Genomic DNA, 13,550 nt, shown 5'->3' with positions numbered 1-13,550 from the left:
CAAAGGTCATTGTTGGCATTTGATGGAACAAACAATGTTAGAAGATGTACAAGTGAATGCACCTGAGAGAGTGTAGTTGATGTTGTTAGGTCCAGTAATCACATTGTCTGGATGGATGTAGCAGCAAAGTTGGCATATGGGCTTACGCCAGTGTCCATGTTCGAGTTAGATGTTTTATTATTGTGGGTGAGGAGTTGTTTGAGACTGGGGGCTCTATGTGTGCAAGAAAGGGGTTTCTCCCCCTCCCTTGTGAAAAAGAACTGGACTTTTTCCAAAACAATCTGAGAGCCCTTCCAGAGGGCTCTGTTTAGAACAGAAGGATCAGATGTTTCTAGTGGACTTGAGCTATCTCCCCACTGCTGCATGGAACTCATTTAAACCTGAGCCCTTGGGAGTTGGCCACAACTAGGGTTGCCAATATCCAATATGGGCCCTGGAGATCTCCTGCTTTCACGACTGATCTCCGGTCTACACAGATCAGTTCCCCTATACAAAGTGGGTGCTTTGGAGGGTGGTTCTATGGCATTGCACCCTCCTGAGGTCCCTTCCATCTCTAAACCCCACCCTCCCCAGGGTCCAGCTCTCAAATCTCCAGGTATTTCCCAACCCAGAGCTGGTAATCATAGTTGGCCACAGCATGAGCAAAATCCTCTGGGTGCAGATTCTCTAGAGCCAGAGAGCCAGAATGAGACAGCCCCTTCCTGTTGCTGGCTGACAAATCCTAAATCCTTCTGCAGTTCTTCAGTCTGAACAGCAGGCTAGCAAAGGATGATAATTGCCTGTCCTTTGGTGCTTGATGCATTCACCTCCCCACCCACTCACCTTGCCGGGAAATATGGTCAAGAAGCCCTGGACCAATTCCACCAGGTATTCAACAACTTTCACCCCAACGTCAACCTGACAATGAACCAATCTGTGCAAGAAATATTTTCTAGACACTACTGTACAAAACCACAATGGACGCATAGGCAATATCCTGTACTAGAAATCTAGTGAATGACAAACATGGATCCAGCTAGCATCCCAGACATACCCAACAATCTATGGTCTAAAGCCTGACTCTACACTGCTCTACAGACCGAGACTGTCACATGAGGGAGCTACAACAAACCTTTTCGGAACTAAATGTTACTTGACGAAGTCAAGAAACAGATTAACAGAGCCAGAACGATAGCCAGAGAAAGCCTGATACAGGACAAGCCCCAAAGAGAACAACAACAGAATATAACTAGAAGTCACATGCAACTCTCAACTCAAAAGCATTATCAGCAAAATACAACCTTTATGAATAATGACAGTTTTCAATGTGATTTTAAAAATCTTATTTCTTATTATTGGGGAGCAGGGAGGACTTTAGGCAGCAAATTGCAGGTTCAGAATAGAGGAACATAGATGAAGTCCTCCAACCAGTCATCTGACAGATATGCTGATTTTATGAACTTAGGAAGATTGCCAGTGAGTGGGCAGGAAGGGATGTGCCAGGGTTTGTCTCTTGTGGCCCTTCCTTGAGTACCCAGAGAATTGCTGATTACCATTGTGGGATGGTAGGAAAATTTCCTCCAGGCCAGGCTGGATTCTGGAGATTTTTGGTGGAGGAATCACTTGGGCACTGTGGGTGGGCAGATAGTTGTGAATTCCTGTATTGTGCAGACGGCTGGACTAGATGATCCTGGAGGTCCCTTTCAACTCTATGATTCTATGATTCTAACCAGCTCTGGCCAAGCAAACAGACTATAGAGAAACTGGACAACATACTCTCTTTGCACCAACAGCCCAGGACAGGTCACAGGATGCTCCCCCCAAAATTAAGCATGCTCATTGGTGTGGGTCTGAGGAGACCTGCTCGGCTACCACCTCCATATCGCCTACTCTGCATTTGCACTGTTTTGCTTTTCCATCAGCCTCACGGAAATCAGGCCTGACAATGCGTAAGAATGATTGCTCAAGCACTGAACGCGCAATGCAGGGTGCAAAACTTCTTCTGTGGATGCCAGCAGTTTTAATGGAGAATCCTTCAAGGGAAGCCAATTTACCACTGCTTAGGACACATGTAGCCAAGAACTGGGCTCAGGGAGAACCCTTTCTTCTACTTTAGAGCAGAAAACTGATTTGCATTACCCTGACTGGCAGTATTATGAATTAACTTGATTGACTTGTACGGTAGCCAGCTCTGGCATGGGAAACACATGGAGATTTGGGGGCTCTGCCTGGGTAAGGCAGAGTCTGAGGATGGAAGACAGCTCAGCAAAAATGTGGTACTGATCTCTGTGGCCAGGAGCTCAGCTGTCATGTCAGGAGAACCCTAAATCCCACCTTCAGCTTGGTGATATTCTTTTTTAAGTTGGCTGCTGCCGATTGGAGGGCCTTTGTGTCAATCAGGAAGCCATTTCTCCATTACTGTTGGGACCAATTCAGCATTTCAATAAGCAGTGAAAGGAGGGTTTAAAAGTGAAAATAAAATGCTGAACAAACAGCAGGGCAGATAAATCACCGGATACCTAGAAATCAGGAAGAAGGCAGCCTGCGTGAAGCGTGTGCGTTTGAGCCATAGGCTGTGTGGCCATCCACTGAGGAGTGGAGCAAAGCTGGGGAAAAGCAGAGCTCACCCTGTGTGGAGAAATCCCACACTCACTCCAGTTTGAAGGGATGTTGTCATTTACTCCCAGTTTTGCTCTTTGACAATAAATTAGCCTCAACGATATGATGGTTCATATTACAAGGCAAAGCCATTATCTCTGTCAAATGGGAATCCTCAAGGGTGCCCAAATTAACATACTGCTCTTTTGTTCTGTGGTGCGTGTCTAGAATGGAGGTGTGTGCATGCGATAGAACCAGAATCCTAATACCGACAGCCTTAGCAGTAGCGCCTCAAAAAGGGAAGGGAATAGGCGCCTCTTTTTGTCTCACACTGACCTCCTGTGGCCATTTCTCGATATCGCATTCATAAATGTAGGCAGACTTTCTGATCGACAGAGGGACCATTCGCAAAAGGGGGGAAAGCTCTAAAAAGCTTGTAGGACTGGTCCTCAGAGCCCGTGATGAGCTGGCTGTGTGCCATATGCAAGATTTAGCTTTTGGCACACAGCAAAGTGCTACTGGGTAGGAGTCAAGACTCAATGTAGAGTATTTTCTTTGCCAGCAGAAAGTCCCAGGTTCAATCTCCAAGACAGATGTCTCCCTGAAACCCTGGGAAATTTCTGCCAGTTAGAGTGGACACCACTGACCTTGATAGACCACTGATTTGACTCCGTATAATGTGAATTTGTTGACAGAGAACTGTCAGAATCTGAGTCCACCATGCAGTGAAGGATACATGAGCCAGGTAACATGTTCAAGTTTTTCATATGGCTCAAGCACATGTGGCTCACAGATAGGCATGTCAATAAAGGCCTGTCATCCCCTAATGGAAAGCAACTGGAATTAGCGTCCCCATGCCTGCAAACGATACTATGAAAAACAATGCCAAATGGATAGAAAAGGGGAAGAGAGTTGTTGGGCATCGATGTATATGTATTACGATTTTGTACATTTTATAAACATTTGCATCTTTGAAATATTGCACTATTCTGCATTTTTACATTAATCATTTAGGTCCACTGAAGAACACACCTTGTGAAATGGGGTATTACTGGATCCTCATTCGGACCTCAGTTTGAACTGTTGTACTATACCTGTAGAACTGCTGTTTTGACCAATTCTTTGTAGTATTCCTGTTGAACTTTTAGACCTCAGGTCTGAATTAACTGCTAGCACTATACCTGCTGGACTTCTGTTTTGACCAATATTTTTGTATTACGCCTGCTGAACCTTTACATACAAATTAGTAAATTTAAATATTCATTGTTTATGCTTGCTTAACTATACTTTTTTTTCCACACTTTTGGAGGCATTTATTTTTGATCTGTAGAGCTACTATTACACAGCTCTCTCTTTCTGAGTTTTTCCCCCATTTACTGTATACCCCGCCCTTTTTAAATAGTTCTGAGCAGTGGCAAATTTATTTCCCCAAAAGCTTGAACTACTACATCACTTCTGGGGAAAACCCTGAATGACATATGTTAGGTCTACAAATCACCAGTAACTCTATGGGTTTACCACACAGGGGAGAGAATACACATGCAGATGCTTTCTCCAACTACAGGTGCTGTGCTCATAAGCCAGCAGTGATGCAGGAGAAGGGCTTGGGCTTTTGCACCCACTCTTCCTCTCCCCACATCCAGTCAAAGCATAGAAGGGGTTGTATGTATAGGGCTATTGAGCCCATTCAGAAACCTAAAATGTTAGTTGCAAAACTATATGAATTGACATTAATGAGCTCTCTTGCATCTCACTACTTGGCACAATGCATGCTAGCATTAGGATGCAGTCAGAGGTACATATGAAGCTGCCTTATATTGAATCACACTCCGCAGCATCAGTATTTTCCATCCAGTTTGGCAGTGTCTCTCCAGGGGCTCAGGCTGAGATCTTTCAGATCACCTACAGCTTGAACCATTTAACTGGAGATTCTAAGGAATGAACCTAGGACCTCATGCATGCCAATCAGGTGCTCAACCACTGAGCTACAACCTCCTTGACACAGTAGGTGTAAAACACGGAAACGTACCTAAGAGACACAGCAGCCAATAGCAGTCAATAGCAGCTGGAAGTTAAGATCTGACAATGAAGGGTTAAGTTAGCTAGAAGGAATTGAATTTTGAAGATTAAGACAGGAGAAGGTGTAAGGAAGGTCTGGGAGATCCCCTTCGAACCTCAGTAGGTCCTACCAACTGCAGAAAGCCAATAAACACACGGAGGCTGAATGATTGAAAAAGGAAAGGATCTATTTGGAATCATTCCAGAGATACATCAAGCCAGAGAATCAATACAGATACATTGTGTGATAGAAAGCAAAGGGGGATTCCCGTCTCCCTGTACAGCTGGAAGTCAGGTGAGGTTCAGGTTAGTTCTAACTCTCTACTTCAGACCAACACAGCTACCCATTTGAATCTATCTCTAATTCTAACTCACGCACACTAGTGCCTAGCCTCTTCCTGCCTGGTTCACACTAAAGCAACATTGGGCCAAATTGTCAGGGCTACTCATCTTTTCTATTGCCCAGCTACAACACATCAAAGATGCCTTGCTGATTATAAAGGGAAATGGTTCCTTAGACGGGGAGCCTCATTCTCACAGATCCTAATTTCCATCCAGAAGGACTCTGCTGGTACTCCCTGCCTGAGTATATTCAGATGTTCTGGTATGCCAGCAGGGTTTTGCTAGGCCTGGTGAGTAAATTAGGCATGGCACAGCGCTGTGTTAATAGGTTATAAATCTGATGGAGTGTTTTCCTGAGGCAAGTACTGTGTAAAACAACACCCTACGACTCCTGGTTAATACTTACTTCAATTGTGCATCTCCTCCTTCTGCTTTAGGATTCATTTATGAAAGGGTTATATCAAGTAGATGCAAATTGCTCCATCATTGCCCCAAAGTTAAATTTCCTTCTATGAATTCTTTTCTGCTCTGATCCATGAGCCAAGTACTAGGTTAGTTCTGACTACAGTGTTCTCACCGATGTTAAATGTTTCTTGCAAGAGACAATCAGTTATAATCCAAGGGCCCAAATACGATATATCTCCATGCTAGAATCTTGCAACTTATTCAAAGAATTGTGACCCTATTTGCAGAGCCACTTCTTACAACTAGAAACAGTTCTCACATTGTGGCTACCAAGCATTCACCTTGGGGACATGAGTCTTGGTCCTAGAATATGCATATCCCTAAAGTATACTGAACAAGGAAGCAAATATATATATACATACTCTGGCATACACAGAGAATTAGACCCTTTAACATTGACCATTGTGGAGGCAGTGATGGGTAGTTAGTCTCTAAGCAGGGATTCTCTGCCTGCAGTCTCTTCTGCCTGCACAATCTAGCCCTCCCTTTAACTCTTTCTTACTTCTCTGAATGAAGTCAAAATGATACTAAAGCAATGACAGAAGGGAAAAAACTATAGAAGAAAGAATAATTTTTGTACCCCGCTTTTTACATCCCGGAAGAGTCTCAAAGTGTCTTACAGTCCCCATCTTTTCTCTCCTTACTGTAGACACCCTGTGAGGTAGGTGGGGCTGAGAGAGCTCTGGGAGAACTGACTGGCCAAAAGTTACCTAGCTGGCTATATGTGGAGCAGTGGGGAATCAAACCCGGCTCTCCAGCTTAGAGTCATAGAATCATAGAGTTGGAAGGGGCCATCCAGGCCATCTAGTCCAACCCCCTGCTCAACGCAGGATCAGCCCTAAGCATCCTAAAGCAGTTTGCCACTCTTATGCACTACACCAAGCTGGCTTGAATGGTAGGCCATATTCTGGTTGCCAACCTCTACAGCAGGGGTAGTCAAACTGCGGCCCTCCAGATGTCCATGGACTACAATTCCCAGGAGCCCCCTGCCACAGGAAAGCAGACTGAGATCGAAGGATGAGAAGAATAGAAACTGACGAAGGCGAAAACCTTTTTAAAATTATTCCAATGATATATTTCCAAATAAAGTTCCAAGACAAAGTCAAAATGAGTCCCTAGGTGAATACCGCATTTTCGAGAAACTTCTTCAGTGACTTATTGACAATTAAGTTTCCTTCCAACGCAAATGCAGTCACAATCAACCACAAGCATATCACCTCAACCAAACGGTTTTTCACTTTCAAAATTATATCATAACATTTCTTCCCAAGTCAAAATATTTCAGAAACACAGATCGTCATAAGCATATCACATCAACTAAAGGTTTTTTTTTTTTTTTAACTTTCTAGCAATACTGCGGGGATCTGGTGGACTCAGCCTACATCAGGGACTGATGTTCTGACTTTGTCTTGGAACCTTATTTGGAAATACATCCTTGGAATAATAATAAAAAAGGGTTTTGCCATTATCAGTTTCTCTTCTTCTCTTCCGTGCACCTCCACAGGGAGCCAGAAGATCTCTTAGAATTACTGGTCCCCAGACTAGAAAGAACAATGGCTACTTTTGAAAGTGGGCTGGATGGCCCTATACCTACCAAGCTTCCTCCTCAGGCTTCACCTCCAAATTTCTACGAATTTCTGAACCTGGGGTTGGCACTCTTTAGCAATGCTGGGATTTTGTTTTCCTTTGCTTGTATTTTTTGCCACCACTAGATAGAGCTGCAGCAACAATGAAATACAGTTTTCGGCTGGCATACAGACCGGAGACTGAATTCATTCCAGTGCTCATACTAGCCAAACATGTAGCTGCATGGCAAGCAGTCTATTTTGAGCAAAGCTCAAAATTATTGCCTTACAAAATGCCTCAGTGCTGCCACTATGAAGCTACAAATATTTTTAGAGGTCTCCCCATATTAGTATCCAAATTCCTGAATTTAGAAGCAGGAAGAAGCAGTAGGACAGTCAGAAAGAACCAGCAAAGCTCAGGAGATAACATGTCCTTTTTAACACTTTTAAACATCTACATGCGCCCTCTGGCTCAGCTGGTCCAGAGTTACGGGCTGGAGTGTCACCTCCTGATGGACAGCCAGCCAGATCTCCCCCTAGAGACATTTGCCAGTTGTTTGGAAGCAGTGACTGGATGGATCAGGCAGAGTCGTCTGAAACTCAACCCTTCCAAGATGGAGGTCCTGTGCGGGACAGGAACAGGAAACGCATCTCCCATGCCTGGAGGGGGTACAACTTACATCTGCACCAATGGCCAGGAACTTGGGCGTGATTTTTGATGCCTCCTTATCTATGGAGGCTTAGATCACTAAGGTAGCCCGGATGGCATTTTTCCACCTGTACCAAGCACAGCTACTAGCGCCCTACCTGTCCTCGGAAAACTTGGCCACAGTGATCCATGCTATGGTCACTTCCAGATTGGACTTCTATAACTCACCTACTTCACAGGGTGTCCGTTGTGGGCAGTGGAAGAGAAGGTGATTGTAAGCACCTTGAAATTCCTTTGGGCAGTGAAAAGCAGGGTACAAAACCCAAGTCTTCTTCCTTTTCCATTCAGAGCAAGGAGAAGAGAGACAGAGTGATACTGAAGACAACAGCAAGGAAGGGTGATTGCAGCAGTCCCCGCATGCATTAGTCACAGTCACAACGACTTCACCATCATTTCATAGGCAGGCTAGAGAGTAGAAAACTTCTTCCAGATCATGGGAGTTTCAGCACAGAACCTCTGGTCATAATTTTGAAGTCCATTCATAACCCATATAGCAATTATAAAAAAATCACCTTGACATTTCATGGCCCCATGGCTTTGAAATCACTCAAAAGTGGGACTCCCCACCACCACCACCTTAACTGTGGCTATATATGAATATAATGCTTCTCACCTATACCACCAAGTTAACCAAGCACTTAACATTTGGCTTTGCCAGAATTTCTCCCTGCTTCTAAGTGCCGCCATATTTTTTCCCTGTGAACCTCAGCCATGCGTTACCATGAGCAACAAATGGCTTTGCACAAAGTGGGAAACATCCCTGCAGTGCTCAGCTCCCACAGAACTGTATCAAGAATGTCATCAAAAATCAGACTGTGTTACCTGGTAGTAGTAATCCACATACTCCGTCTCATAGCGCCGAGGACCGAGGCTTTCAACAGACAATGCATCCTTCAATAACTCTTCGCAGCCTGAAAACAGGAAGAAGGAACAGATGTTCAGAAGAGCCGCAGAAGAATAGTTTAGATTGGAATGCTTGTGCAGGCCACAGCTAAAGGAAAGGCAAAGACGTATGTCGGATAGCGTCACTATGTAGACTAGGGCCATATCATAGTCCTAAATGTAAATTACAGTGATTACACCATGGAAGTGGGGGGAGTGTCCTTCTTCTTAGGTTTGATGAGATCAGTTGACCATCATCATTGAGCCCAAAACACAAAACTATATATCACCCACCTAAAGTTCCCTCTGTTCAACCATGAGATGAACACAAGCATGGATGGCTCAGACAGGGAATTTAATTACTGGAGGAAACTGACAAATTCATTTATACCACACCCTTATCCCCAACGGGGACTGGAACAGTCTTACATTGTTCCGCTCTTCGTTTTATCCTTGTAACAACATTGTGAGGTAGGTTAGGCTGAGAATTCTGACTCAAAGTCATCCAGTAAGTTTCCATGGGTCACTGGAGATTCAAACCTGAGTCTCCAAGGTCCCAGTCTGGTACTCTAACCAAAATACTACAATGGCTCTATGATGAAGCTCAACATCCAGAGGTGATGTACATCACTGATGCTAGGAAGAAACATCAGGGGAGGGCCTTGGTTTCCATGTCCTTTTCTTGACCCTCCAGGACAATTTATTGGCCATTGTAGGAAACAGATAGTTGGATTGGAGAGACCGCTCTTCTTATGTTCTTGTGTTAATTGAATACCATGGTAAAGCTCTCTCCATGCTTTGCCAGGATTCCCAGTTATGTGCAGATAGGTGTACACAAAGGTACTTGATGCGGCCATTCAGCTGACTGTATGGAGGAGGTGAAGACAGTGGAATCAATCTCAACAACCCATGTTATTGCCATTAAGTTACAGTTGAATTATGGCAACCCCTTGGAGTTTTCAAGACAAAAGTTGTTTCAAGGTGGTTTGTCATTGCCTGTCCCTGTGTCACAACTCTGGTATTCCTTGGTGGTCTCCCATCCAAATACTAGCCAGGAGCAACCCTGATGAGCTTCCAAGTCCCTCCTGCTTGTTTCAGATATTTTTTTCAGTGCAGTGGTTGTATATTGTTTAATATCTTGACCTATGGAGTGCCTATATAGCTTAGAAGACAGAGGGGGGTAGTCGCTATTTCCTGTGCAACACTACAAATAATTCTATTGTTCCAAATTGATGTTTTTTTAAAAAATGTATTCTATAGACATTCAAATGTATTTATTCTGTTTAAGCAAAAGGAGCATGCTTTGAATTCAAAGAAAGAATGACAGAGTGTTCTTTGAAACTCTAAAAAGATTGGGAATCCCAGAATTAAGCATAGTGGAAGAGAATTATTTGTTGTGATGATTACTTGTCTTTGGAACACTTGGCCATGGTGATCCATGCAACAGTCACTTCCAGGTTAAACTTCTGTAACTCGCTCTACACGGGCCTGCCCTTGTCCCTGACCAGAAAATGCAATTGGTGCAAAATGCAGTTGCACAGGTCCTCACCAAGTCATCTTGGAGGGCCCATGCCCAGACACTGCTGAAACAACTACATGGGCTACCAATTTGTTTCCAAATCAGGTTCAAGGTATTGGTTTTGACCTTTAAGGCTATACGCGACTTGGGCCCTAACTACTTGCAGGACCACTTGCCTCGTTATGCCCCTGCAGGACACTCCCCTCTGCAGGTATGAATTTGCTGATGGTCCCGGGACCCTGGGAGGCTTTTTCAGTCCTGGCCCCGACCTGGTGGAATGAGCTCCCAGAAGAGCTGCGGGCATGACGGAGCTTTTGAAGTTCCGCAGGTCCTGCAAAATGGAGCTCTTCAGCCAGGCATTTGGTTGAGGTTGGGTACAGGCCCTGGGGTATATGATCGGATCATCTCCCTCCCCTGTGCCCGGACCTGGTATTAGAGCAGGCCTGGATGAAGGACATTATCCCCTATCCTCTTTCCATCTGTGGTGCTACAACCCTACCGATGCCTGGGAAGAACTGGTTGTTACTACTGCCATTTTAATAACTGATATGATGTGAACCACTGCGAGCCAGCTTAGTGGCAGTAGCAGTACACAAACGAATGAATGAATGAATGAATGAATGAATGAATGAATGAATGAATGAATGAATGAATGAATGAATGAATGCATTTAAGTTGTTCCAGATATTGGTCTTGCTCTTTTTGGACTCAAACTAAATTCCCAGTATTTATACTGAGCAAAGACATTGCATCTTTGTCAGATTATACTTAGAGAGATCTAATTTAAAAATGTAGTGCATGAAGGAAGCTAACAATGCCTATTGCTCAACTTTATTAATTAGCAACACTTGTATACTGCTTTTCTCCCCAAGAGGACAAAAGGGACTTGTAGTAGGAGAATATAATACCAAGTAGTACGGCAAAACAACAAAAGCAAACAAACAACAAAAGCAAGCAAGCACTACTCTCTAGCGCTTTATTCTACTTTTTTCAGGTCCAAATACAGCAAGGAGCTGAGATAAAAGAAAAATCTTAAAAGCAAAGGAACTCAGTAAGGTTAAGTCAGGAGAGGAGTGCATGTGCTTCGTTTCTGTGACAAATAAAACAGACCTCACATTTTAATGAGAACAGGCAGACACCTGAACAAATACATGTGGATCCACCAAACAGTGCAGCTCCTTGTAGTCTGTCTCTTCGGAGCGAGGTTTAAAAGAAGCGATCGATGCCCGAGTTGTAATTCCAGGAATTCAAGCTAAATATAGCCATTTAATGAAGCAGCCCAATTCCTGAGTCACCCCCACTCTCCCGCAACAAAGACCAGTGACCCTGCAGTGAAGCGCTGCAAGGGCAATAAGAGGATGGGTTATTTTAAAACTGGCTGATGACCCTCTTGCCATCTCAAACGTGAGAGTCTTCACAGTGAAACCAACAAACCCAGGAAGGCTGCAATGAGCTTGCGGTACTGCGCCTTCTAGCATATTGCTACAGGATAGAATATATCTTTGGCTTCAGCTCCTTACCCTGCTATCCCCTGCTGCAAGGCAGGTAAAGTCAAAAGGAGCAAATCATGCCAAATTATGAAGACTGTTCACTCTGGGTGTCTGGCGAGAGGGAGAGCCACTGCCTCAGGGGAAGAATTATCGGCAGAGTCCACAGGTTGCATTGACGGAAGGAAATCTCTTGACAAATAGCACAAGTTTTGGCAAAATGATAACACTGGAAGGGGGGGAGATTAAAAAGGGGCCATCAGCCCCTCCTTGTTGCTCCTGGCAAATGATAACGGCCAGGCAGGAAGCCAGGAAGCAGATGACAGGCACATTATGGACCATTATCATGCGGGCATCGACAGCCACGCCTCCCCAAGTGCCGAATAATAATTGTGAGAGAGGAAGACAAGAATCCTCCTGATGAAGGCATTAATTATTTCAACAGCTGCACACGAGAATGTACACGGTGGGGGCTAGGAACTGAGATCTCCTGGAAAACTTTTCTAATGTGCAAAAATAGCTTGGCAGAGGCAGCTTTGGAAACGGTGGTGCGCCGTAGGGCTCTTGGTGGAGAAACACCTGGAGATTTTGGGAGTAGAGGCTGGGGAGGGTGGAGTTTGGGGAGGGGAGGGACTTCAGCATGGCATAGTGCCATAGAGCAGAGGAATTGATCTCTGTCATCTGGAGATCAAATGTAATAGCAGGAGAGCCCCAGGTCCCACCTGTAGGTTGGCAACCCAAGTCGGGTGTGATTCCCACCTCCCCCACACACAGGGGAGCGTTCCCATTCTCAAGGAATCCTCACGTCATCTCTTAAAAAAAGAAAAATGAGAGGTATGAAACTGTTTTGGAAGTCCTGACCCTCCCAATTTGACTAGATACCATGTTTCCACGAAAATAAGACACTGTATTTTATTTATTTTTCCTCAAGAAGACACACCAGGGCTTATTTTCAGGTTGTATCTTATTGGTATTTAGAAAAGTCGATGCCATCAACAAAGGTGTTTGTGGGGGGTGAGAGAGACAGTGCTGGGAAGCAGCAGCTTTACTGGTGTTTGGGAGGGGTGAGAGAGACCAGGTTGGCCAGCACCACAGCATGGAGGGCAGGGATGCAGACGCTGGCTGGCACACTGGTGCCAGCACTGTCCCTCTCCTCCGCACCGTGGCACTGGTCGCCGCAGGCATACTTGAGCACCAAAGCAGCCGCAACCCTACCACAGACTGTTGCTGGTTGGTGCTGGGGGAGAGTATGTCTTATTTTCAGGGAAACACGGTAGATAGGCTATAGGCTATAAGAATATACTTGATTTCTGCACCTGCCAGAATCCAGAAAGGGATCCAAGGCAGCAAGTGGGGCAGAAGGCTTTTTGGGGTTTTTTGTGGGGGAGGGGGGATTTGAAGCAGATTCTATCCCATTCAAAAATTCTATGCTTGCGTCCAGCATGGCCATCCAGTGATGAAAATGCCAATACTGCTGGAGAAGTGGATTATGAAAAGGGTGCACCACAGGGTCGCAAAGCATACAAGAATGTCCTGGGCCTATTTAAGAACCCATCTTGCATTTTCTAATCAGGATTCACTTAGCCAAACAGATAGCATGTTTGCTGGCCTTGCATGCGGAATTCTTGAGAATGACTTGCGTTTCCTGAAGGCAGCCAGTGCAATCCATAGGAAATGATTTCAGAATTCACTGGCTGCAGGAGTTTGGAGCCTATGAGAGGCTTCCTAGAGTGACGCCTTGCATGTTCTGAACCAGACAGGCACATTCCTCCATTGGATAATGGAAAGTTTTCTAGCTGCCCAATCCACGGAGTTTTTGAGGTCAATGCAACTGTTTCTGATCATCCCAATTGAGCTCCTGCTCTACTCAGAGGCCCACTGTGTACCGCAGCGGCCACACCAGGCCACCTGCGGTGTGTTTTTGCATGCTGTGCAGCAGTCTGTGT

At 44.8% G+C, this 13,550-nt stretch overlaps 1 protein-coding gene across 2 annotated transcripts in view; it reads right to left on the bottom strand.

Moving 5' to 3' along the window:
- RAB11FIP4 (RAB11 family interacting protein 4) overlaps window positions 1–13,550 on the bottom strand; it is a 239,466-nt gene that overhangs the window by 141,326 nt on the left and 84,590 nt on the right. For both annotated transcript variants that reach the window (XR_013229554.1, XM_077328726.1), the window contains exon 3: window positions 8,539–8,627. Coding sequence is in view for 1 of the 2 variants with exons in the window: in XM_077328726.1 (XP_077184841.1) it covers window positions 8,539–8,627 (89 nt within the window). In the remaining variant the exon portion in view is untranslated. The remainder of the gene's footprint in view (window positions 1–8,538; window positions 8,628–13,550) is intronic.

This window comes from Paroedura picta, chromosome 3 (assembly GCF_049243985.1).
Source record: "Paroedura picta isolate Pp20150507F chromosome 3, Ppicta_v3.0, whole genome shotgun sequence".
NCBI lineage: Eukaryota > Metazoa > Chordata > Lepidosauria > Squamata > Gekkonidae > Paroedura > Paroedura picta.
The sequence above is the reverse complement of the archived record's forward strand: the minus strand, read 5'-3'. Positions and strand labels throughout refer to the sequence as shown.